The sequence below is a fragment of the Haemorhous mexicanus genome, chromosome 2 (assembly GCF_027477595.1).
Source record: "Haemorhous mexicanus isolate bHaeMex1 chromosome 2, bHaeMex1.pri, whole genome shotgun sequence".
Classification (NCBI taxonomy): Eukaryota; Metazoa; Chordata; class Aves; order Passeriformes; family Fringillidae; genus Haemorhous; species Haemorhous mexicanus.
This window is the reverse complement of record NC_082342.1, coordinates 87,424,195-87,451,760: the sequence shown is the minus strand read 5'-3', so window position 1 is coordinate 87,451,760 and position 27,566 is coordinate 87,424,195. Positions and strand designations below refer to the sequence as shown.

General features: G+C 39.3%; 1 protein-coding gene across 4 annotated transcripts; it reads right to left on the bottom strand.

Annotated features, from left to right (window-relative positions):
* Nucleotides 1-41: 41 nt before the first annotated feature.
* On the bottom strand, nucleotides 42-23,691 carry LOC132323753 (arylsulfatase D-like). 4 transcript variants are annotated; one of them, XM_059839339.1, is made up of 11 exons: nucleotides 23,320-23,691; nucleotides 14,166-14,235; nucleotides 13,105-13,245; nucleotides 12,249-12,370; nucleotides 11,288-11,410; nucleotides 10,022-10,445; nucleotides 9,015-9,151; nucleotides 7,239-7,373; nucleotides 5,664-5,826; nucleotides 4,728-4,849; nucleotides 42-954 (listed from the first exon to the last, which is right to left on the bottom strand). In XM_059839339.1, the coding sequence occupies exons 2-11, from the start codon at nucleotides 14,216-14,218 to the stop codon at nucleotides 596-598; spliced, it is 1,779 nt and encodes a 592-aa protein (XP_059695322.1). In that variant the 5' UTR covers nucleotides 14,219-14,235; nucleotides 23,320-23,691; the 3' UTR covers nucleotides 42-595. The 4 variants fall into 4 exon arrangements, with proteins under 4 accessions (XP_059695322.1, XP_059695323.1, XP_059695325.1 ...); XM_059839342.1 differs by having other exon boundaries at nucleotides 811-2,372; XM_059839343.1 differs by having other exon boundaries at nucleotides 811-1,949.
* Nucleotides 23,692-27,566: the final 3,875 nt, after the last annotated feature.

The following is a 27,566-nucleotide window of genomic DNA, read 5'->3' as shown; positions in this document are numbered from 1 at the left end:
CTGGGAAATCTTGCCTGACAGACAAATCAATCCACAGATAATGAGGTAAAAAAATTGCTGTAATTTAATAGGTGCTTATTTCTGAGAGGCCAATGCATTTCGGTATATTTCCAAATTAAATGTGCAATTCTACATTTAATTATTTTTTCATTGTCATAATCCTTTCATTTTTGTGCAAAAGGTTAATTTTCATTAAAAACATAACGCATGAACAGGGTACCCTCTTGGGCTCAATCCAGTTCTCTCAACAAGCATGTTTTCTATATGGACAATTGCTATTGAAAAATTGCTTTTTTAGCTATCATCATTTGCTTGAATTGTAAGCCAGTAAGAAAATAAATTTTGATTCATTTATTTGGTATTTAATCCTGAATTATTCACTTGAGGGATGGATTATACAGATGACCCCTAATTTTTTTTAAACCACAGCCTTACTTAATTTCTGTGGATAAGAGAGAAGTTTGAAAAAACCAATCACTAATGTCCCTTTTAGTTATCCCAGTATAATTTAATCTTTAATCTCTTTATGACTGTAGTCATGTGAATGTGAAAAATTAATAATTTCTTTAAAGCTAACTGTACTTTGACTTTGGTATTAGACTTTGTTATTTTCTTCATGACACCCACAGAATGGGAATGTCCCACAGCATGGCTGCAGCCATGGCTTCCATATATTATTGTAAGGAGACAGCTGTTGTGGGACTGGAGTCAGAGTCTTGCGATCCTCTTCCACAGCTCTTCTTATTCTCCTCACTACAGCGTCAAACACGGGCTCAGTGTCAGCTGAGAGAGGATTTGCCTCAGATGGATCTTGTGAGAGATTGAACAGCAGTGGAGGGTCATGATGGGTTACACCATCCCCGAAACATGGACAAATTCCTCTTCTGAAACAGGCCCCAGAGGCTTCTGGCTGAAACACTGGAGTAGCATAATGAGCTTTCCACACGGTGCCACCTGTCACAGGAGAAGCATATTTGAACAGCTTAATGTCATTAGGAGTTGGGGGTGGTCCCTGAAAGGCTGGTTCATGTTTAAGAGACCTGCTTTGTTGTTCCAAGGGGAACAAATGTTGTGGTTGTTGCATACAGGGAAGAGGTGTTGTGGAAGCTGCCAGGGATTCAAGTGGTTTTTGTGGCTCGTGGATATCTCTTGGCTCTGGGTACCATGTGCAGTATATGGATGGTTAGCCCCACAGTTTCAGTTCTTCAGATGAAGTCTGCCACTTTCTTGTTCCCCTTTAAAACTTTTTATGCCTCTTGGAGGGGGGAAAATGGAGAACATAGTCCCCAATTTCTGGGTGTATATATTGTTAGGCGGTTCTTCTTCTGGCCCTGTACATCTGAGTGAAGAAGTACATCTAGGCAGAAATTGACCACAGCTTATTTCTCTGCTCATGTTCCAGCACACTTCCAAAAAGGGTGGTTAGTGCAGGCCTTTAAAATCTGGAGTCTAGTTTTTAAGTTAACATGAAGAAGGCAAATAGCTCACAGCTTTAGAGCTTATACTTCATCAAGCTCTTGTACTGACCATGGGATAAGAACAGGTTTGTAACTTGTGGTGAAAAAGTGGTAAATTACTAGGACTACAGCTGAATGTAGTTCATCAGGATATTTTACTTCTCCCTCCCTTCTCCTTTTTCTCCTATTCCTTACCCCACATTTAGAAAGCACTACACTGAACTCAGAGGCAAGGATGTGCCCAGCAAGAAGACAGCAATTAGACACTATGTCTGAAAAAGGAGACAAGAAGAAAGGGGACATTCACCACTTGAAGTCACTTCTGTGCTCAAAACATTAAAGAGCTGACAACTGCATTGTCCCTACATGGAATTTTCTTTTTGGTTCAATGGAGTCAGCTGAACTTTTCTTCCTTTCTTCTCTTGTGTCCAGAGCTGTTCTTTTTGTCTGGAGCCAGCAGCTTTATTCTTCAGGCTCTCTCTTGTCATTACCCTAGAACAATATTTTGTCAATAAATAGAATTTTAAAACTTGTTAAAAGGCGAAGGGGAACGAATAAGACATATTAAGGTTTAGATAATATCTTAGATTAAAATATCCAGTTGCTGGCTAGCTGGCTGGCTCTGTATTTCTTTATTTTCACCACACAGTTTCCACATCCTGCTTTTGCACTTTTTGGAGGGATGCTGTCTCAATGGTTCTGAAATGTTTAGGTGTAAGAAAATGAAGATAAATTTTAGATATCTCAATTTCTGAAATTGTGAAAGAAAGGATAAAGAATGTTTTCTGAAAGAAGAAGGGTAAGAGCATGGTGGTGATATTCATGGTGGTAGATTCAATCCCCAGATGGGTCATTTCCTTAAAGGTTGGACTTGATGATCCTTTTGGGCCCTTTCCAGCTCAGAATATCATGGATCTGGAAATAAAAATTAAATCTTTCAACTTTCTGACAGTTTATGAGGGCAGACAGATACTCCTTAGGTCTGTTTGAGTATTTGCTTTGCTGCTGGCTGCATGTCCAGTGCATCCTCAAGCTTATCCCTGTCTTGTTACCAAAAGAATGTTTGTTTGGTGACACAAGTGCAAGGATCCTCTGTGATATTAAGGTGCCCAGGGCATGGGATTTGCTTCTTATGTCTGTTGGTCAGGCAGCATAGATATTTCTTACAAGGACTTAAACAAGCACTCCCTGGGGCATGCATTTTTTTCTGAGTATCTAGCTCTAGTTGGAGTGCTGGTATGATATTACTAAAGTAACCATTTACTATATGTGATGGACACATGGACTTACCTAGATGTACATAGAAATTAGTGATCAGTGTTCAGAAAAACTGAACTAAGTAGTCATTCTTTTCCATAAGTAATTGAGCTGAATTCTTTATAATCTATACACTATGGTGGTGAGTGTAGAGTGTCTGGGGAGAGCTGTTCTGATTCTGCTAAATTTTAACATTCACTTTTCCCAGCTGCAAATAATTACTGGAGTTGCAGAGTGGGAGACAGACAAGTCCTTGTTAGTTCACTTAGAAGGATAGAGAGAGGCTGATTCTAATTAACCTGCATTGGTGAGCTGAGTAGACAGCTGGGTTACAGAAGGGTAAAAGAAAAAAAGAAAAGATAGAAACCAGTGCTGATAAAAGCAGTGGGGACTTCACTCATCTCCAAGAGGCAAAGAGGGATATACAATTTGCTACTGAAGTAGTTCTGACAGAATCTGAAGGGTGCCTGTGCATGTTAAGGCAGTGTGTTGATTTAATATATCCAAGGGAAAGGAAACCTGCTGCTTCAATCCAAATGTGTCTCAAACCCACCTCGTAACAATTCATCAGTTTAATGAGAAGAAAGAAATGGACTGTCACTAATAAGACTTATGGTGCAGAGGTAAAGGAAAGGACTCTTTAACATAGAAACAAAGGATTCTTCTGGCTTCAGTGGAGGCCTTAAAGGAGAGGTCCTGCCTGGGTGACATCAAGACACAATGGCTTGATATCTAGGTATCCAGGCTGCTCAAGAGACAGATGTTAATAAATAAGTAATGAAATGAATGATGATAATAAATAAGTAAAGTGAGTGTGACATACTTGTAAATGAACTAAAACAGCCTGGTCTGTCAGCCCAACCAGAAGAAACTGCAGGTACAGCAAAAAACCAAAATGTTTGGCCCCCTGAAAGCTGAGCTACATTTTTGATTAGCTGGTGTTTTATATCCAGAACATGGTATTATTTTTAGGCCCCTTACCATAAACAGTTCAATGGGAAAAATTGTAGAAAGGCATGCATAAGAAATCTAAATGTGCACATGGCTTCATAGGAACATGAAATGCCACAAAATCCACCTTGCATCTACGTGTTGTATGCATAGGTACTTAAGTAGAACTTACATGGTTTAGAAGAACAAGCAATGTAATTTAGGCAAGGAAAACATCAGGAGAACCTGAAAAGCAATTCTTCAAATGCCCCATTTGATTGGAGTATGAATTTAGCCTCTCCCTAAGGAAGTGTGGCATGACTCTTCCAGCAGGAATATTATCCAGGAACTGGGGCAGTCAGACACAGCTTTCTCTGCCGAGAAACATTCTGTGTTCACAAAAATTGGTGTGCATTACAGAGAAACAAAGAGAGATCCCTAAGAATATTAAGAGATTCTTGAAGCAAAGAATCTCTTCTTAGGAAGCAAACCCCATCATCTCAGGCGAGGCAGGACAACGAACAGTCAGGCCTTGCAGAAGAACTGAGAGGTTCAGACAATGAATTAATTCCATACATGTAAATGTGTATATACGTGTATATGTACATTTTTACATTATATTCTCTCAGAAACTAGAGGATGTTACATCATTTCTGGCCTGCAGGAGGGGGATGTTGTCACAGACATATTTTAGGAAAATCCTTTTGATAGGATTTTTCTCCTGAGAAGCTGAGGGGCCTCAGAAATGAAATGTAATCAATAACTATCTGCTGCTGTGGAATGCAGCAGGTGCATCTTTGATTGCTCTCATGTGGTTGTTTTTAATTAATGGCCAATCGCAGTCCAGCTGTCTCGGACTCTTTGGTCAGACACAAGATTTTGTTATCATTCCATTCCTTTCCTTGCTAGCTTTCTGAAATCCTTTCTTCTATTCTTTATTGTAGTTTTAGTATATAATTTTCTTTTAATATAATATATATTATAAAATAATAAATCAGTCTTCTGAAACATGGAGTCAAGATTCTCATCTCTTCTCTCGTCCTGGGACCCCTGTGAATGCCACCACAGGATGTTTATACTCACTGTCCTTCTGGTGCCAGCGCACTGCATGCAGGAACACCCCGCAGTAGTGGAACAGGAACTCGTGCCTGGAGCGCTGCTCTGTCCCCTGCAGCAGGGGCAGCAAGGTGTGCCCATCCATGACCCTGATGGAGAGCACCAGAGTCACCAAACAGCTTCAGAATTTTAAGTCTGCAGCTGAAGCATGAGCAGTACTCGCTCTCTGTGTGCAGCGTTAAGATTTCAAGCGTCATCACTAAACCAAGGTGCTGTTCAGCTAATGAGCCCTGAGATTTTTAATTGGATGAATGTGTGGAGACCACTAATTAGCAGTTACTAGAAGTTTTGGCATTTACAGCTAGTTCACATATCCTGCCTGGGGAGATCAAACACCATTACTGTAATTTTCCTGGAAGTGATAACAATAGTGAAGGCATGGTTCACAGGTTTTAATTTTGCCACCTGAAATAGAAAGCACTGACAGCTCTGTGAGCTCCAGGCTTTGTAAAAATAATTTTAAAAAAAGAAGCCACTTACTGAACTGCCTAGCAATTCAGTTACAATCTGGGTTGTAACTGGGTTTTCAGAAATCTACCAGTACTTCTATGCTTTTTGCTGAAATGGCTTAACCACCCACACTTTCTCATGTCCTTTAGAGAAGTCTGGTTTGATCAGTCATCCTAGTGTCCCAAATCAACCAAGCTGCTTTTCAGTGAAAAGAGAACAGAGTTATCTACAAGACCCTTGATAAGACACGGGTTTTTTTTCTTTGCCTTTTTCACATAAGCAGACAAGATGGGGAAAGCTGTGCAGAAAAAAAAAAAAACAAACAAAACTAGAGAATTGCCTGGTTCAGAAACAAAGAGAATTTAACATGTGGCTGTTAGGAAGCACGACACAGACAGATTCTGTCTGAATAAAGAAAGAGAAGCAATATGATTTATGAAGCCACCTCTGTACCTGTCCTGAGGCACCGCCCCTCCAGCCAGTTGAACTACTGTAGGATAAATGTCCATAAGGCTTGTAGGTTCATCGATAACTGTCCCTGCAGGCAACACTCCTGGCCACCTAACTATACCTGGGACACGGATTCCTCCTTCCCAGCCTCCCATTCCTTTTCCACCTGTTATAGAAGGGGGAGAAGTATTAAAAAGATAAAAAAAATTGAAGATAACAGATGTTTATTGTGCATGTATAGGAAAACGTTTTAAAATTTTCAGGGTATTTCATGCACCTTTAATGAAAACACACTAAATCCTGGAAAAGAGTAGACCATCATTCAGCGGTGGCTCTTCTCATTATTTGTATGTTTGTCTTATTTATCTGCTTGTTTTTAATATGCAGTTCCCAACAGCAAGAGTGAGTTTTACAGATATTTATTAATTAAACTGTATTTTAAAATTTTGTCAGTTTGTCTCACTGGGATATCCCTTTTTCTGCTGTATGTGGACATGAATAGTAATGTCTTTCTATTATTGATATCTAAATTGATATTGTATCCCCTCTTGCCTTCTCTCTAAGCAGGCATGATTTCATCATTGTCCTCTCATCCTGAACTCCCCAGTCACGTTTTTCATTCCCCTCTGGACTCTCTTGTTACTAATACACTTATGTTCAGCTAGTGGAAGTGAATTCCTTAGTTTGTAAGCTATTTGAGTGAGCCTCTTTTGCATCTGTTACTGACATGGAATCTTCATATCAAGAACTAAAGGCAAATTTTACATTTAGGACTGTGTGGGGGTGGATCCCAGCTGTGTCAAACATTGCTTGTGTGGCTCATCACATGTGCATTGTGATGCTGAGCAAGGTCAGTGTGCATATAACTCTTCTATAGGGAAACTTGTGATGGATACAGTTTTCAGTCTTCATTATACAGTAAGTGCCAAGCTGACCAAGATGTCACAGTGGCTTTTCAAGGTTTAGTAATCTGGAGGAAGTACATACGAGAGATTCCAGAGAGCTTTTGTCACTGTGTTGCAAGCCAGCCATGGAGAGCCTAGAAGAAACTCGTATAGGATGGGTGAAAAACTGGAGAACTGCAGTAAGAAAAATAGGCATCATGATATCTTCCAGTGTTGACGCAGATAATCAGTAGAGAGGAACCTTTTGAAATTCAACACAGGTAAATGAAGGTTCTGTATCTTGGGAAGAACAACCCCATGCCCCATTACAGGCTGGGGCTGACCTGCTGGAAGGCATCTCTGCAGAGAAGCATCTGGGTGTCCTGGTGAAGAGCAAGTGCTCCCTGAGCCAGCAGTGTGCCCCTGGGGCCAAGAAGAGCAAGGGTATCCTGGTGTGCATTAGGTAGATAATGCTGGTAGAGCATTGCCAGCAGGTTGAGGGAAGTGGTCCTGCCCCTCTACACAGTCCCAGCCCTATGAAGAGCAGATGCCCTGACTTTGTTTCAGCCCTACAATCCAAGATTATAATCCCATCATATAGTTTATTAAATGTAGTATTTTTGTATATATTTTTTCTACCACTCTTTTTTTTTTAAGAGAAGTCTTATACATGTACAAGCTACTAAAATTTTACCTTTATATATCCCATTCCATCCACCCAACTGAGAATTTCCTCTGTGAGCCTCTAAGAATCCTCCATGATCAGATGCAAAATAAATGAATGTGGTATTCTTCAAGTCCTCTTTGTCAATAACATCCAGAAGCCTGCCTATAAACAAAGCAAAACATCAGAAGATGAAGATTTTTTAGGTCTTCACTCCACATTCGGTGAAGACTGTCTTTCCATTTGCCAATAAGAGCCCAAGAGAAAGCTGATGAATGTTTATAACAGTTGTTTCTGGTGTCTATAAAAACAGGAAAAAAATTGGAAAATAATTGAGTGATACTTTTATTCAAGCTACTCAAAATACTCTGTCAGCTTTGTTCTGTAGATTCTGCATCAAGAATTGTCTTCACTATGTAGCCTCAAACATCTTGAAAAGCTTAACTAATAGTGCTGCTCTGATTGCTAACCATAAAAAACTGCTGTGTCTCACCAGGAACTGAACAAGGACTCTGAGATCAGGCTGCATGCTATCAACCAAAATAATTTCCTGATGTAAGCAATAAAAACTTCATAGACTGTAATTCAAACCTAACTTCATAAGGAATGTTTTCTCTACAGATATCATCAAATGTTTATACAGAATGTGATTTTTCTCCAATTAATTGTCTTCATCATCTTCTGCATCAAATATATTTGCCAAGAACAGCTTCCATACCTACAGAAGGAGCAGCAAAAGCTGAACTGCACAAGAAAAAAGCACAAGCTTCACCACTTTTGCTCAATTTCCTTTCCCTTCCTTTCCCTTCCTTTCCCTTCATTTCCCTTCCTTTCCCTTCCCGGAACCTTCCCGGAACCTTCCTTTCCCTGCAAAGTTTTGTCCTCATTAGCTGCTATCCTGTTTCAACAACACATTATTTATATCTTGACTTCTGCTATCCATTTTTGCTTACAGAACCTGTGTTTGAATGTGACTCGTGCCAAAAGAGGAAAGAGGAGCATGGCTGAGTCCTCTGGTTCAACGGGATCTTGCAGGAGTTTTCAGCCTCTCTATTGAGAGAAATCAGGTTCCTCTCAAATTATTCTTTGAAGACATGCTTATTGGGGGAAAAAATGTTCAGTGATTGAATTGTGGCCTTGACAGGAGGCAATTACTTTGTTAATAGAGCCTCCATTTTTGACAAAATAGGAACAGTAGCAATCTCTCTCATTGAAAAGAAAAGGTAAGTAAAAGTTAGGTTTTTAAACAATATTAACCAATCAGAAATTTAACCTGATTGGTACTCAAGAGCCTAGACTATGAGCTAAGTGAGTCATCACTGACTTCACACAATTTATTAAGTGAAACTCCATATCTTTCTAAATTTTGGGTAGAAGAGGGTTCTGATTTTTTTTTTCCAACAAAAATGCATAAGCACACAAAACCACCATCATATAATGTAATATTCAGCAGCGACTCTCTACATCTTCTAAGACCAGAGCTGGAGAAATATCACACATTTGATTAACAATATGATCAGGGACACATTTGGTTTTTGACTGCATTTAACACTTCAGAGTAGAAGCATGTAATTTAAAAAAAAAAAATCATGAACAGATCCTTACAAGGAAAGTTAAAGCTTTTATCTTAAGAAAATAAAAAAGATACATTGTATGGTTGTGGTATGGCAATCTCTGAAATCAACTAGGTAACCAAGGTGAGTTCACTGATTTTTACATATGCTAAGAGGGAGTTTGGTGATGACCCCTTCAATGCCTTTTCCACATCCAAGTGAATGAAGAATTTTCTTCAAGACCAGCACTTACCCACCATCCAGTCCATCTCCTCTACATTATCTCCATACAGGCCATGCCTGCTTCTTCCCTGAAACTTCTCTGTGGTAATGAGAGGGGTGTGAACGTGTAAAAGGGAAACAAAGAGAAGAAATGGTCTATGCTTGTTTCTGAAATAAAAGAAAACAGCAGTCATTTCTCCTCAAACTGTCACTCAACCCAAAATATAACAGTGGTATTGCAGTTACTCTCTCAATTTATATTTATATTGTTGAGATCTAAACAATTTTTATTTTGACATATTTTTGGCTTTGAGGTTTTGGGAAGCAGAGAGGGTTAAAACATACCCCTCAAAGATGTTTTTTCTCTGTTAAGACCAAAAGAGTAATGGGTCATTTCTATTTCCAGTTCCAAATTAGACATGCAAAACATTAAATAAACAAGTAGAAGAGGTCATAGCCAAAAGACTGACGCATTCCTAGAAGCAAGGAGAACAGGACTCACTTGCCGAAACTTAAACATGGATGTGCACCATGAGCACCTGAGGTGTCCTCATGGAAGAGGCAGATATCACCCACAGTTGCTTCAACATCAAGCCATGTAGGAAATCCTAGGAACCTGAGATTACCTATGCTCAAAGTTTTAGAGAAAGAATTTATATTATCTCACATTTCCTTTAAAAAACAAACACACAGTCCCTAAATCCTGACAAAAATATGGGTATGCACACAAATTTAGCACACAAATACTTTTAAAGACTTAGCAGTTTTTTCAATTCCAATTGAAGTTACTGATAATAAATGAAGGACATATTTGGGAAAAAAAAATAAACAAAACCCACAAAACTAAACAAACTCACTATCACTCTCCTGTTTGTAAAACATTAACTTCATATGACACTTTGTATGACATTCATCACCCTGAGATCATTTTTCTGTTCCTGCTGGCAGAAGGCACAGTATTTGGCCAGGACCCCTTTGCCTGTTCCCCCCCAGTGCTGCTTGTTCCCCCTCAGTCTGCTGCTCACCTCTGCTGATTACCTTTCAATGAATGTAATTGCCTCCTTCAACATATTAGAAGTAGTTTTTTGTAGGTTCATTGGTTGTTCAGTGATATCATGGTTTCTCATCAGGATGCAGTTCCAGTGCTTGGTGAAACCATAGCTGGAGAACCAGGAGATGAAATGAAGGAGACCACAGATGGCCAGACAGATGATTATTTTCCATTTTACTGGGAATAAATTGGCAAATTTTCCAATCACAAGAGTAAATACTGCAAGGATGGTCATCTGAGTGTAAAACCAATATGTATCTTGCAAAGACTTGGCCAATTCAGGGTCATCTGAGCCTTGACACTCATTGAGAAGGGTAAAAGGCATGCCATAAAAATAATCAAAACCATGATTTAAAGGATGGTGGCAGTGATCATGGCGGGTATTGCAGTTCACACCCATGTGCCACTTCCCTAGAAATAAAAAACAAAAATCTTAAATCCTGTATTTCTCTGTTAAGGTGCAGCCAAGGGAGGAGCTGGCGTGGAATGGGGACAGACTCAGGGAGAAGCAGTGCAGCAGTAGTGCAGTGACAGACATCGATGAGGTCCCCTCCCAGCCATCTTTTCTCAAGGCTGAACAGCCCATCTCCCTCAGCCTTTCCTCATAAGAGAGATACTTCAGTCCCCTAATTATCTTCATTATTGATGAATAAGTTAAACAATACTGGGCTTAGTGCTTAGGGACACCACTGTGGACAACTTTTCTCTGTGCCACTGGTTACAACACTCTGGATCAGCTGTTCAGCCAGCTCTCAACCCACTTTCCTGTCCACTCATCCAGCCCACACTTTCAGAGTTTGCCTATGAGGATGTTGTGAGAGACAGTTTTAAAAACCTTGCTGAAATCAGTATCATTAAGACCACTGTGCTGAAATTGATATAATTAAGACCACTGTGGTGTCTCGGTGCCAACTGACAGATGACATTTTTCTGCTCTAATACATCAGTAAATATCTCTGCTGGTTCATCCTAAAGCAATCTGTACTGGGCAAACAAGATTCTTTCCTTTGAATTTACTTCCCTTTGCAGTGTGTATTTATGTATTACATACACCTCATTTTGGATTTACCAGATATGCTGTACTCACATCGGACTTGTGGAAAGTGTTCTGAAAACCCTGCTGATTTTGAAAGTTATGCATACAAGAAAATCTAGTTTAACTGATCCTGGAAATTTTGACCAAAAAAATGTATTTACAGAAGTAACCTAATTAGAATAACAAAAAATGAAAAGGCAACAACTTTGTTTCATACCTACAAGTGCTGTAGAATAACCTTGCTGGTAGAGTATTCTGGCAAAGGTAGTTTCATTTGGTGGGAGTCCCCCTGAACCACCATTCCAGAAGAGAACCTGCCGTTGAGTGCTGGATGCCATGCCTAGAGAGGAATAACAGTCTTTGGAATAAAACAAGCAAGACTTCAGATTTCCAGTCTTCTCAGATTGTGCTTTCTAATGAAAGGGACACAGTTGTCTAAGCCTAGTGCCTTTTTATAAGCATTTCCTATGCCCTAGGATATTCTGCTGACCTCCAAAATGATGTCTTTTCCAAGTTCCATGTCATCATATACTTTTCCAGTGCAGATGCCTCAGCTATGCTGGAGTGTCTACAAATGACAGGAAGACACCTCCATCTGGACATTAGGCAACTTCTTACAATCAAAGTTCTATCAAAATATAATGTTAACAAAAAAAAAAAACCCTACGAAAAACCCCAAATAAGTTTTATCCAGAAGTCAGAATCACATCAGAACCTGCACTGATTATTACTGCTATATGCAGTGGCTAAAGTCTTCTGTCATAAATTTACATGGCTGAAGTAAATCTGGTTTAAGACACAATTGCTGAGAACGATTCTACAGCCTGACACATTTCACTGGAAAACATTTGCCAGGATATTAAAAAAAATGCATTTAATGTAATCCTAATGCCACTGAACATACAACATCACACAAGCCTCTTTCTTTTTCTACCTCTGGGTGCTATGTAGTGTCTGGATTTTTGCCCATTTCTGTGTTGTCATTTAGCCACACATAATATGTTTTATATGGGGATCTTCCCATAGAAATCAATCTTTAGTCATCTCTAACTTTTTCCCATTTCACTGAGACTCAAAATCCCAAGATTAACTGTTCCTTAACATGGTTTATTTAAGGGGATTTTTAACATCAACATTGACTAGACCAACTGCAGCAAACCATTGGAGAGAGGCCCAACCTGATCTGATGGGGTATCTGCCAGTCAGGAAAGCAGCTCTGCTTGGAGTACAGACAGCTGCTGCAGCAATGTGCTGAGTAAGTCTCACTCCATCCTTTGCCAGGCCATCAATGTTAGGGGTCCTAAAGGGAAAAGTACCATCTCTGATGAAAACATATTACACAGAAATTCATGGCATACTGCTCGTCCTAATTTTGTTGAGCATATCGCCATCACATTTACAAAAAATCTGTTTACCTAGAACTCAGCTAGAAATCTGTGTCTTATATGTATTTTTGAGATACCTTGACTCCTTAGAAATGAGGTTTTCATGGGTATATGTGCTTTTATTAATAACTAAAAAAATAAAAGGTGGGGGGGAGAAACAAAATCCCATGCAGCATAGGGAACAAAGGTCTGTGCACAACACAACATCCAAGAAAATAACAGGCTAGAACAAGGACACATCATTCTCTCAATAAATCTATATACAGATTGATAACTGCACTAGGGATAAATACATTGCATAGACTGCTGTGTCATTTCATAACAAGTCTACTAGAGATGTTAACTGATAATAAATTCTAATCTCATTCCTTCATATTTCAACCCTGGAATTATGGAAATTTATGTATTATACTCATGCCTGACAAGTACAGTGCACAGACACATTTGCAAAGTCCCAGAAAGTTTCTCAGGCATGCCTGTATAATTATGACTCCAGCAGGAATTACTACAAAACATTAATTTTATACATAGTTTGAAAAGAAGTGTATCTAGATGAATGAATAAATTAATAATGAATTTTAATGATAAGTGTCATCAGTACGTTTTTTTTTCAATGAAGTTCACCAGGAAGGGAGAATTTACTTCATACCTCATTGTATCATTGCCATAGCAACCCACATCTCCAATACCAAGGTCATCTGCCAGTATCAGTAAAAAGTTAGGTTTTGAAGGATTTGATACACAGGTTCTTGGGAACAGGCATAAAATTAGCCAAATGTTTAAGTATCTCCTAAAAGCAAAAATAGAGATAACATTACAAAAAAGCAGTTATAAGTTTTACAATAGACTTTATTATTACTAAAGATTTATGGGGACTCAGTATAGCTGTAAACAGCAATCAAACAATGCCAGCAGGTGGAGCTCCTGAATATGCATAGAAATCCTTGAGTTTTATAAAATCAGTATAATTTTCTGGGGTTGTAATTATTCTTGCTTTTATTATTTCACACAGGAATTTTGTGTCTGAATTTCTTTATTGACATTTGCACTGATCTCTGCAGATGTTCCCAGCAGAATGAGTGGTTGGATAATTACAAGTGTCCCAAGGCATGCCCTGTATGGAGCTGCAGGATGCTCCTGCTAAGGGCTCCTGGAATGAGTGGGACAGGAGCACAAAGGTGATTGGACTGGTCATTATGGCATTTGATTGTGGCATTTACTGCACCCCCTGCTACACACAGTGTCTGGAAAGTGCTTCTTAAGCCATGGGGCCACCTGCAAAATCAAGGTGCAGCAACAGGCTTAAACTTGATTATCTTCTAGGAGACCCTAAGAATATCTCTGCACATTTTAGTTGCTCAAAGTGTTTGCCACTGGAAGCTTACAGATGCTCACCTGAAGTAAAATACTTGTGCTAGAACACATCTTCTGACTGCTAGTTCATTAGCAGATACTACATTAGTTCATTAGTAGACACTACAATATGATCAATATGTAGTGAGTGTACTATACCATACACCACTTACTCCTAAACAAACCTCCATGTCTTATAAAAAGTGGGCTAATAGGTTTTGGAATACCAACAGAGCCAAACCTGTATTAGCTACTCTGGGGTGGCGGTAGCAGGGAAAATGAAAGATTATCTGCTTATGTTTCCTTGAGCACAACACCTAAAATCCAGGAAAGGGCCTCAGTGAATGTCTTTCTTACCGTTGTTTTTCCTGGTAAACTTCATAGCTTTCCATTTTATGAAACAGGTACATAGTCAGTCATACAAATTCTGATGAAAAAGGAAAAGAAAGAAATCCAAACCCAGAACTTCTGTTGATTTTACATGCAGTTTTGCAAAGTCTGGTCTGTTTACAGCTGTTGCTAACTCCAGGGGGACTTGTGAGAATTTGGAAAGAAGGCAAAATGTTAATGGCTTTTAAAAAGTGCTAGAGGTGCCTATTACTCAATACATGCACAGAACTGTTGAAGTTCACTGAAAGGAATGTTTTCATCATTTTACAAACTAGGTAAAACTCTTATCTTACTTTTTCTTAACCTGAGATCAACTTAAGGAAAAAGAATCTAACCTTAACTGTGAGCTTATAAACTACAAAAAATATATCAAATAAAAACCATCCTGAAAACTAATGTTGTCACTTTCATTCTTAGGAAAGTCGCTGTATTGTTCTTTGGTTTAGATGCCATCTAGTACATTCAAGACAGGGTTTCTATCTGAATTGTTACTAAAAACTTCTAGAAACTAGAAGTTATTTGAAACATAAATACCTTTATGATTATTTCCTTAAAGAACTCCAAACCTTAATGCCATTTGTAAATTTAACAAGCCAGTTTTTCTACCTGCCAACTCTATGAAGTCAACCTGGACTTTAAAAATCTAGAAATAATCTATTTGTTAAATATTTATTTTTGTCTGGCAAAGCAGATTTTATGAGTGGAAGTGATTTTCTCTGCTTGCTGAAATAGAGTCACTTTGGAAAAAAGAATGGCTTGGGAAAGTACTTATTTTCCTTGTGAATGACCTAAGTGATCTACAGATAATGTTGCACTGGAATTATGCAGAGTCCTGCAGAAGTACATGGTAAACTGGCTCCAGTGGAGACTGGCACTTTGGGGAGTACACTGAGCTAAATTAGAGATGCCATTCATTCCATCACTGAGAAGAGAGAAAAAGATTGGAACTATCCCACCCAGGCAATATCCCTACTTTTCCACACTTCTTGCTATTTCTAAACAGCTCAAGAACAAAGATGTTGTTGGCTGTACCAAGGAACAGATTGAAAGTAATAGGAACATTTACTTTCTGTAACAACTCAAGACACATTTGTAAACACAGAGTCACTTCTAAACGCAGAGAACTGAAAAGTTCTATCTTGACTAATGAAAGACTTGGGTTTTTTCCTCCAAAAATAAAAATACAGCATTTTCTGAGGGCTTTTTTTTCTTCTTTTTAGTACACAAGAGTTCACCTGGAATGTCTGAGGAATACTAAACTGTCCAGAGCAGAGTAAATCCTGCCTTATGCATTTCAGAGGATGAGCCATACAACAAAAAAAAAATGCAGATATTGTTATTCTGATCAGGAAAACAGTAATAAAAGAGTCAGAACTTGGGGCCCCTTGATGATTTTTCCAAGCAACATCTAGATTCTTCTTTGGCTGTGGCTGAGACAATAAGGGAAATAACAAACCTGAGAAAATGCCAAAACCCACTACCACCAAAACAAATAAACAAATCTCCCAGCCAAACAAAAAAAAAAGCCCCTCAATCAAACCACAAAACCCACAAGAACAACAACAAAGCAACAAAATACCCAACAAACTCGAGCACTGTTAGGTATGGAATTTTCTACAGTGTTGTTGTTTCCCTTTGCTGTTGGCAGAATTCCACAAGGAAGAACTGAAAGCTCATCCTCCCTGCCCAGTGCATGGGTCAGAGATTGATGGGGAGGCAGCAAAGCCTCTCTGACTCCGTGCAGTGGCTGTTTGAAGCAAGACCTTACTGTGAATGCAGATGCCAGGACCCCACTATCAAAAAAGCAGGCTGTATTAACATGAAGAAAAGGACTTGCTGCTAGGATCTCAAGTCTTTTTGGGATGGCAGTGCAGTGGTGCTTCACTGTCACAGCCTGCAGGCAGCTCCTCCGGGCCCCAGGGAGCTGGGGCAATGATGAGGCAAGTGCCTGAAGCCATTAATCTGTGACAACAAAGGATCACTGGTGGCTCTGGTCATCACCTACAATGGCAATATCTTCATGGTGCATTAACAACAGGCAGAGCTCTGCCTTCCCAGCCACTGTTAGGCAGCATTTCATTTAAAGAGCTTGTGGTACAGGATTAAGCCAAAATTATTACAGTGAAACACCTCAGTGTACACCAGGTAGCTGAGGATCAGCCCCTGTGAGCAGTAGTGGAGCAAAAGAACCAGACAGATCTGAACATCTAAGAAACCCCTTGACTTCACTAAGGGTGTTGTTCAGCTTTCCAAGCTCTTACAACAGCTCTGCTGTCTCCCACTTTCTCCCCACAGGTTCTTGCATCACATCCAGCTGGTCACAGCAGGCACATCAGTGTTTAGACAGAAATTTATGTAGAGGCCCTCAGAAAAACCAGAAACTTGAACTGAGTACTGGTGGTATTAAAAAGATCTAAGTACCACTGGATGTGTGCTATCTGATTTACTGTAAGCCATTTTAGGAGCACTTCTCTTACTGAAGGACTACAAGAATGACCACACATACTAAAAAAACCACCAATTTAAATATGCATATTCACATTTGTCTGTTAGGGCTTGATTCTTTCTAAAAGCAGAACTCTCTCTGACAGCACTAGGATGTGATGAATCCACTACTGGGCCCTAGGGCTTGTCCAGTTTCCTTAGCTATTAAATGAGAAAACCCAACATGATTTAGAAATCTAACAGCAGCCTCTAAAAATCAGCAATCTCTTACAGAAATCCAATAATACATCGGACAGCAATTCCCTCTGAAAGCCAGTAAGCCACAATAAAATGATCATTAGGACTAATAAAAAAGGCCAGCCCCTTTTAGCAATGTGGAAAACAAACCCTCTTGTCAGTTATTCTTGTTCTGAAATCCCTCTTGCTCCTGGATGTGCTGAGCAGTCCTGATTCTGTAAAAGGTGTGGGGGTGAAAGTGGGCAGGAGCTGGCTCCTGTTCTTCTTGCTCTCCCTTCCCCCTCTCTCCAGCATGGACACACTGGGATCCCTGCCAGCAGCAGCCAGTAAACTGGAACAGCCATCAAATGGGAACAGCAATGCAGGTTTTACATGAATTCCAGGCAAAGTACAAAGTCCTTCTTGTTCAAATACTAGCACAGCATGGCTACTGCCTCTTCTCCATTTCCAATCTGGTTAATTCTGAGAACATTTGTATAAAGTCTGTCACTGCTCTATTTCAGTGCTTCAGAAGAGGTGATATAATAAAAAAATATTATACAAATGGTTTTGTTTCTCCCACACAGCTTTTCCAGCCTTCCAGAGGAGATAAAAGGACTGGCTTGGCCTCCTTTTCTTCTGTGGCATTGTTTTTTCTGTTTTCATTGTGTTTACTAGAAAGGCAGGCATACCTGTGCTGAAGATGTGTTTATTTTTGGTGTTTACTATCCATCCCCTTCTTTCAGATCTTAGCTCTGCTGTAATACATTTTACAATTCAGAAACTCTTGAGCAATTACTTGGAGTAACCTTATTTATTTGCTGACATTTTGGCTCTCTGTGCTACTTGAATACAGCAATTTAAGACTGGGTTCTAGAGAAGAGAGTAGGAGTTGGTGAGATGGAAAGATGAAGCAGCTAAAACTATCAGAGTCATATAATCTAGCGGCAGGAATAACCAGGGTTGGAGACAGTTTTTTATTTTTTTACCTCCTTGCATTTATGACTATGCACAGTTATTTTTATGTTGTGACATTTGGCCACTGTTATTCACATGTATTTGACTTTAATACTTATTTTGTATGACTGCTTAACAGCTTGTGATGCTTCTGGTGCAGACTTGAAAGAATTGTATTTCTCAAAAATTACATCATGCTCTGGGAATGGCTGATCTTTGAAAACTGCCAATAATATGAGTATTAACTTTCACTGGCTTTCATCCAAATTATGACTAAACTTTTCTTTGACTATTTACATCTTTCACACCATGTATTCACTACTGAAGATGGGCCCGTACTGCTGCTGGCATGACTTAAAAATGAAAACTGAAACTGCACTTCCCCTGCAACCCCCACCACCCCTCCAAAAAAAAAACCAAAAAAACAAAAAAACCCCTCACACCTTCACATTTTTCCCTTCTAGCAAAACTCTATCTGGAAGCAAAGACCTCACATTCTGTTTCTCACCACTAGGTTACTGACCTAAGACAGAGTTAACAGCTACGATTACTTATTGTCTTCCACAGAAGTAAATTTTAAACACTTTTTCTAACAAAAAAAAAAAGTAAAGTAAATAAGTAACACCAAAGCAGAAGGAAGATGATTTTTATCTCTGCAGCTTGAGCCAAGCAGTATTTCCTCCTCTTCAACTAACCAAATTTTCATTGCACCTGAGCACAAAACGCTGCTGTTTACCCCCTGCTGTAAACAGGCAACAAATTCTCTGCCAGGAAAAACTTTTTTTTTTTTGAGTCACTGTGTGTTTTACACTGCTGTTTCTTTTCTGGCTTTTTACACATGCTTAAGTACTAAAATCAAGCACGAGCATTCATTTAGCTCCTTCTCCTTTTGACAACATTTCTCAGTGAACATAAATACTGATATGACACACATAAAATTCCATAAGATCACTTCTATCTCAGACATTGGGGGAAAAAACAAATCTATTTGCCAGTCTGGTATCACTTAAGAGTAGCAGGGAATTACAGTGGCACAGTGAATCCTTTCAGAGCACTAATACATTTAGGTAGAGTTGTAGGGGGAAGGTCTCTAAAAGGACCTTGGAAATAAGCAGTCTATGACAGCCCCTTTGAGTCACTCAGGCATTCTTCCCTCCAAGATGGGGACAAGAGGAATGCTCTCCACCCGTCTGTCTCATATTTAAAAGAAAAAAAGGTGCAAATAATCTGCTTTTACCTATGTCTTCAGCCCCATCCCAGCACTTTATTTTCTCATGGTATTAAGTGCTGTATATTTGCTGATCCCTGTGGTGATCCTGCTTGTGGATTAAGAGAAGGTCAAGGACAAATTCCACCTCAGGTAACATACTGCTTACTGTTTCAAGTCCATATTCCAAGTTGTTATGCAGCAGTATTGTGCAGTATAAAATAACCATGCCTAGAGCTCCAACTGATTATTTTTCAGCAATCCATGGAGAAAGACTGTATGTTCAGTTACTAAACACCAGTGAACTTTGAAAGCAACAGGGAAAGAAAGAGTATAAAACATGCATATGATACATACACTTGTAAACCTTTTCAAAATTCCCTAGTATGATATTTCTGGAAATTAGGATAGAGGCACAGCCAGAGACTTCCACTCGAGAAACGGATCTCATTGCTTAACAATATGAAAACATTCAAAGCAAAAAAAAATTGGCAGCTAGTATTACTGAGGGATTGTACAACATCTGCTTAATGAATCAGATAAGCGCAAAACATCAGAAAAATACAGGCACTATTATGTTACTATTATGTAACTTCTGTTTACAAGAGTCAATATGGACTTACACAATAACTGAGAGCCTCATTAACAATGGCTCACAGAGGTTTATTAACAATGATCTGGAGCACAGATCAGAAGCCATTGGCACAGGCAATCAGATGTTGAAGGAACTCTACTACACTGTAAAAATTGCTGCTTATGCTTTCCTTATAATTATGTTCTAAGTTGACACTGCTGTGTTCAATGTGCATCTAGAGAATGACAGCATTATAAATTGTTTATAGCACCCTTCTATTCAAGAAATCTGCTCCTTCAAGATTTCACAGGGAAGCTGTTGCTGTGCAAGAGCCTTACACCTTAGACTACCTCTGTGAGGGCTTGTACAAAGGAAAAGAGAATTTTAGTTCTGTGGCACTCACAGTCAGGGTATGATCAAAAAAAAGGGTGGGGGGAAATAATGACATATTTTTAACGCAGTTTAATTTCCTAAATGATGGTAAAGAAAGGAACAACAAAAACTTAAAGCAAATGAAACATCAGGAAAACTGATTCATTTGAGTCCAGGGTTCCTGGGGAAAAAAACCCAGGAGGGTCAATGCAAACAACACAATTTTAATTTGTCCAAGTACAAACAAATGCATTCAGGAAGGAGCCAGAAACTTGCCAACCTGAAGAGAATGGTGGAAATAGCATTGCACTGTAGCAATGCAATCCTGGAAATAAATTAAACTTATAGAAAACAACAGATTGGGCACAATCACCAGCCTGATTTCAGAGGTTAAAGAGGAGTTAAATAAATTCTTTAACTTTTTACAAGGGAGACAGCTCTACAGCTACCTGAAAGGAGGCTGAAGTGAAGGAGTAGTCAGTCACTTTTCCCAAATAACAAGTGACAGCACAAGGGGAAATGACTTCCAGTTGTGCCAGTGGAGGTTTAGACAGGATATTAGGAAAAAAATTTTCAGAGAAAGGAATCTACAGCATTGAAACAGGCTGTCCAGGAAAGTGTTTTAAAGGTACAACCAGAAATGCAGAGCATCAGTTATTAAATCTGGTACCTCCACATAAGAGATCAGAGGACCCTAACAATCCAGTCTACACATTTCTGCAAAATGAGCCCAAATCCCACAGAGGCCCAAACAGCAGAAACTGGCCAGCAAATTTTGTGTGGACACACTGGCTTTAAACAATTTTGATTATCTGCAAAATTTATCCAAAACTTATTCTTTTCAGCAGCTGTTACTACATGTGACTGCTCTACCATTTCTTTCTCCAAACTTGTCAACCATGAATGAATCAAGTTTCAACAAAATTCATTCCACTTGCCAGTAATGCCACAAAGTCTGCAGCTGCCTCAACAGTCACTTGAAGAGATTTAGCCAAAAAAGTTTTGCTGAGTTTATTGCAGGGCTGAAGCAAGTGGACCTAACTAAACATGGATTGGTGACAACTTTCTCTAGCCAGCAGCCTTGTCCAGGCTCTGGTTTGGGCTTTTTTTTTCAGCTTTGCTTTACAGAAAGCAAGCTTCAAGCCTGAAACTGCTAGAAAAATAGTCCCTTCTTCCCCAACAGTAGCTTAGCATTGGGTAGCTCTCCCATCCTCTATTTCACTTGTTGAATGTATTCCTTGATTAGAATTAATCATTCTTGATGTGTTGAATTGAAGGAAAAAAAAAAGAGAGATAAAGTTACAGAGAATAAAAACATACAAACCTCCACTTTAAAAATATCTCCTCATTAGCAGAATATTTATTGAAGCCAGGCATATCCCATGTTTCACCATCATCCCCAAAAGCCTAGCACTGCCACCACTCACTGGGAATCCACCAGAGTGAAAGGAATGTCTCAGTCTTAAAAATGCCAAGAGAGATCCAACTCCAGCAGAAAAATTAGGAATAAATCCTTGTTAATTAAGCTAAAGACTGTATTTACATACAGGAAAAGAATTTGTCTTCTAGTTTTCTTTGTCTGACTTCAGATGGTGGAAGAAATAGTTTGCACACTGCTGAAAAACCAGAGCAAAACTCCAAATTCTTTAACACTCATTTAAATATTTAAAAAGAGAATTACAATTATGACACATATAGAAATATTTACTGGTGATGCACAAAAGTCTCTCTTGGAGCCTCTCTCTGCTTAGCTATTGGCTGAAAATAGATGCTTGCTTTCCACCTTATACAAAAGCATGCTACAGAGCAGCTTCATCTCAGTAAACAGTATATTAAAATGTTAAGTACAAATGTTAATGTCATATTACATTATGGCTCTGAAGGAATCACATTCAGTACAGCATATGCCACATACTGTTCCACCCTGTTGACCCCTTTTCTTCCATAGCTTCTAGGTATACAGACGTTCAGAAGAGGAGAAGTATCAGCTGGGGAAAGACAGAGGGAAGAAATTAAAACCTCCCAGCTGGTATGAGCACAGCCAGTTTCTCAGTGCTTGCAGCTGGTGAGCCAGAAACAGGTGCTGCTCATCAACCAAAATACAAGGGATGCCCTTGCAAGGATGCCAAAAGCAGGAGATCATCAGTAGACTCTTTTTTTTTTTTTCCCCTTTCCATTCTGCACTCTCAGGGGACTAGCTTCAATAGTGCTGGCTAGGGGGGGATACAGTTTTTAGTGGCCTGCAAAATATCAAGCCTTGCTCTCTTGTATTGCTTATATTACCACTTAGCTTTATGCAATGTCTGTTAGTAATACTCTCATGGCAAGTGACCCAAATTTTTTAATTTATTATGGCAGCACCCTGCCTTCAGAGCAACAGCAGTAAGGGATGGTCTGGCCCTAGGCTGCAAATTGCCTTGAGCATTTTCACATTATGATTAGCTATCCCTGGTCTAAATTATCTAATTGTGCCTTTTGGCTTCAGAGTACTCACCCAGGCACACAGAACTTTCCTCCAGCCAGGACAAGGGCAATGTGCAGCTGGAAAATCAGAGAAAGAAAGAGGGCAGAGGAGTGAGAATAAAAGAGCAGCAACTAGGGGCATGGTTGCTAGAGGAAGAGCAAAGAACACAGGGAAGCAAACCGGAGGTAAATCACGTTTTGTGTCTATCCCTATGAAATAATAATAATATTGATATTATTATAATTAATAATAACAGTAATATTAGTAATAATAATAATAACAACCTCAAAAACTGGAGTTGGGTTTGAAACAGAAGGAAAGGGAAGCACTGCTTGTTAATTATAGTGCTCTGCTGATTCTTTCTGTCACACACTGCTGCAACTCTGATCAAACGCTTTTGCTTTTTTCACTTTTTCCGACCTGCTGGACCAGCTCCACCGGCAGTGGAGGCTGAGAGCTCGGCAGAGGAGGACGGCGCTAAGAGGCTGGGCGCCGCCCCCCAAAAAGAGCACGGCTCTGCAGGGCAGAGTTCGCTGTTACAGCTCAGCTTCCCAGCACTATCCCATGAGAAGTGCAATGGAATTTGCCTTGGAAAGCTTTGGTGACCACTCCCACCCCGAGCCCCAGGGTCCCAGGGCTCGGCAGCAATTGATGACAAATTCCTCTTTTGCCAAAGATGGCTCAGCTCTGTTGAAAGAAGGAAAAAAAGAAGTTGTCTCCAAAAACAAAGGCAAGGGTGGGGGTTCTGGGGGGAGGAGGTGTTTTTTTTGGTTTGGGATTTTTTTAACTGAACAAAAAAACCCAACCAAAAAGAGAAAGAGAAAAAAAAAAAAAAAAGAAACCCAAACATCCCAAAATTCAAACAATCCCCCAATCTTTTACTTACTCCATGCTCACTCACTGCAGGAGCTTATTGTCACTTCCCTCTTCACCTCAGGCTTTCTGAACTTTGCTTCCAAGGAGGGATTATCAAAATCACGATATCATTGCATCAGAATAATTGGCAGATGTCAGTCTTGTTTAAAAAAGTGGGCAAAGGCATTTACTTCATCCTGTGTGCTGCAGGGGAGGGCTTCCCTGCCTTCCCCTGGGAACACGTGTTGAGTAAGGAAGAATTGTTCTAAAGCAGATGTTGGACATCCAGCTGCTGTAAATGCCGAGGCAAACAAGAGCTTGAGCAGCAGCTGAGGGGAGGCTCTTAAATCCCAGGCAGTGAGACTGTCAGCCACAGCACACCGTGTGAAGAACCACCCTGTGGATGGAAGTGGAAGAGCCCAGCCTAACGCAGAATGAGCCAACCAGCTCCCTCGGGATCGAAGAAAATCCATCATTGCATTGTCACATTGGTGTGCACACCCCAGTCCTGGCAGCCTGGATGATTCCCTCTGATGTTATTGTAGTTCCTCTCTTTGTGAGCTCTCTCCTGGGCCAGCACTAATACACATGTGGTTGCACAGGCTGGCTTGCCATGTATCTTCTCAGTCCCATGGGGGGACTGGACCCCTCTTTTTCCTGGCTGTGTGTGCTTATACTGGTGTAAGAATAGGGTATAAAGGTGCAATACACTGTAATACACTGAATAAGGGCTTTATTCAAAGAAAGGCAGAAAACAGGAGAGAGATTCTGGATGTAGACATATTCTTGCTCAAAGGCCAAAATAAATATTAATAAAAAACACTATGACAAGAAGGGGAAAACAGAATTTACTAACTAGTTTACTAGTTAGTTTACTACTAACTAATTTACCCTTGATAATTACAATGGTATTCACAGCATCGTTGGTGGGTGTGGTGTACAGAAATCAAGGGGAGCATTAGGGTCCTAAATAGTATCAGCATATAACAGTAGTTACTGCAATATTTTCACTAAAAACTTCTGCCCAAAAAAGTAATTGGTAGCTGGGAAAAGGGGCAAAAAAATGAGAGTGCAAGGAATGAGGTTCAAGATCCACTGTTGAGAGTAAGATGCTTGCCTGCATTAGGGAGAACATATTAAAGGAGAGCTTCAGAAATAACAAGATAATTTTTTGCTTTTTTTTGAGGCACTTGGAAAAACTAGGTGGAAATGATACAATTCAGGAGGCAGCAGAAAATTCCTGGACTACAAACCAAGACTCAAGGGAAGGATCCACTCTGTAAAGACTCAGTGAAGAAAGTAGGGGTTTGGGTTTGGCCCTTTTAGTCCAGGGCAGATCTGATGACACCATTTCCAACTCTCACATCTGTGGAAATTCACCCTGTCCTGCTAGAAAGGCTCTCCATCCTGTGTCTCTGACCATCTACCAGAATCAGAGGCATAGTAAGGTGATGTGATGCTTTTAAAGCACTTTTTGTTACCAACATCTTTAGTTTTGCCTCCAGAGAAAAAATGAAAAAGGGTGAAATAAATCAACTTATGTATCATCTCTGGGTTGTTAACAGTTTTTCTTGATTTCTCAACTTCTTTTATATAGATTGAATGTCTATTTTAAAAATACTTGCAAATTTGTGTTAAAAATAATTCATTAATTGTAGCAGTGACTAGTAAGAAATAAAGGAACTGCCTAATAGTAGAAAGTCAACTCTGTAACTGGCTCGTGTTTGAATGTTGCAAGTATCTCAAGTATTGCTGAGATTAGTAAATTCCTTTATAATAAAACTATCAACAAACTGTGAAGGATGCTAAGAACAAAACAGTGAAGCCCCAGTGACAAAACAATGAAAACTGAAGTGAAATCCTGAAAAGCAGGACAAGTAAGAACTTGTTCTTTATGTATTACTAGTAATTTACAGTTATAACTTTAATTGCTTCTTTTAGATAGGATAAAAATGCTTATTTGTAAAACACATGTGATGGTATGGCATGTAGTGAAAATTATGAGGCAACGTTGTGCCCCTTCAGTTTCATGGTACTGACAGATGCTGTGTGAGTTTTTAAATTTATAATCCTGATTTTGACATTTCCAGGTATTGCCATTGATTACTGATATTTTGGTTTGCCCCTGCAATGCTATTTAGCAGCACAGACAGTCTTGTTTTAGATGGTGTTCAAGTGTAGACATCGCTGATACCAGCTTGCATTTCTGGGGACAAAACTATTACTTAAGCCTGACAAATTATCAGAATATTCTATCATGGTGTCCACAGAGGCTTAGCTTGAAATACTGAAAACTGTGATCTTTTTGATGATTAAGTCCTGAAGTCAAGCTGAAGCACTTGACCAGTGTGTGTCCAGGAGAGTTCAAAACCAGCTTAAAAACATTGCTCTTATTCTTATGCAAAAAAGAAACAAACAAGCAAACCATAAAAGATCAAATACTACAATACTACTTATAGAATGATTTCTTTTTTTTTTTCTTGTTCTTCACAGATCTCCTTTTAGTAAAACAGACAAACATTTTATGTCCAATTTTCAAATGAAAGGAGATAATTATGTTTTTAACAGCTTGATTTTCATGCTCAAATATTGCTTTCTACTGTGTTTGAAAACATTTTCAGTAACCAAATTTAGATCTTAGGAGTTTTGTAAGATGCTCTTGAAATCCTGTTGAACATTATCAACATCATCTTAGGCTATCACCAGCATAAATCAATGAGATGAAAACTGTGTTGTGACTAAGCAGAAAAAGTCAGTCTTACCAAATTATTTACACTGAAATAGTAGCCCATGAGTCTTGTAGGAAACAGAAAAAGAAATATGAGCAAGTATATAAGCCAGCTAATTAGTATTTGCTAGAGTGTTTCCAAGTATGTTATTGTCAAGGCAGCTTTTATTACTGCCTGACATCACTCCAAGTGTATTGTCCTTTCTGCCCTGAATGGTGGTTGATCCCATGGCACTCTGGAGATCAGCAAGGGATGATCACTGTGCTTTCATGTGCTGGCACCAGTGTCCAGGACAAATCCTAGCTCACATGTTTTCCAGTGTCCCCTGGTCCTAATGGATATACTTATCCTACAGTGCTATGAATTATTTCAGCACAAGAAAAACTGGTTTGCTCGTATTCACAGATATTACACCTGTACATTCCTAAAGGTGTTGAAGAATTGAGAGGACATAAAATCCCACATACTTAACTGGTTTGAGAATGGAAGTGATATCCTAGGAAATGACTGAGAAAATTAAAAAATTCCAGTCTGATTACAGTAATTTCAGCTAAAGAAAACACTTCATTTTGCATATGAAAAGACCTTTAAATCTCTCCAAGAAAGAACCAGTTAAACAGAATACAGTCAAATGAGGAAAAAACCCAGATATTTCTAGGAATAGAGGAAGTAGCAGCAATCAGAACATGTGGAAATGATTTAGTGAAATGGATTTAGTGAATGTCTTGAATTTTTCACAGTAAGACTAAGCACCTTTCTCATCAATAGCACTGATGGAGCATCTGGTTGAATTATAACATGTGAAATGCTTGAGGTCACAGCATAAAATAAAATTTTGCTTTTAAGATGCAGGGCTTTGTTTACCTGCAGCTTTCCTGGTGACTGAATTGAGGGAAATGAGAGGAAATAAAACCAAAATAAACCAAATGTTTACCAAGTAAGATGAAGAAGATAAATTGGTCCTAGCATAGAAGTTAAAGAATAATTAAAAACAGTGAGGTAAAACGAGCTCTTTAGAGGCAAAATGTAACATGTGAAGCAAAAAAATACCTTAATTCTCCATTTCTTTTTTTCATAGCAAATTATTTCTTGTTTTCATAATTACTGTTTGCCATCTTTCTGAATATACTACTTGTCAGCAGGAAACACTTATGACTGAGATCTGGGCAGCAGGGTATCTTGTGCAGTCCTGTGCCCAAATCACTGAACTGGTGGTTATCAGTGTGGCACTGCTGTGGTCATCAGTGTCAAAAGGCCCTTGCCAGTGCTGTTTAGGGAGCTGAAAGCAAAGGGACCTTTGGAAAAGGACAATCCTTTCCTTTATTTCCACTCCATGAAAAGAGGCTGACTCCAACCAGAGGAGTCCCACCCTTCTCAGAGAGCTCAGACAGCCACTGCCCAGGTTGTCATGTTTCCAAGCTCTGTACCTTGTCCAGGACAATTGGCTGTCATCATCACTGCTGCTGGTGTCACTAACTACAAGGGAAGAAGAAAGCCTCTCCTAAGAAAGATTTTTTGAGGAACTGCAGGCAAGACTATTTTCTAATGA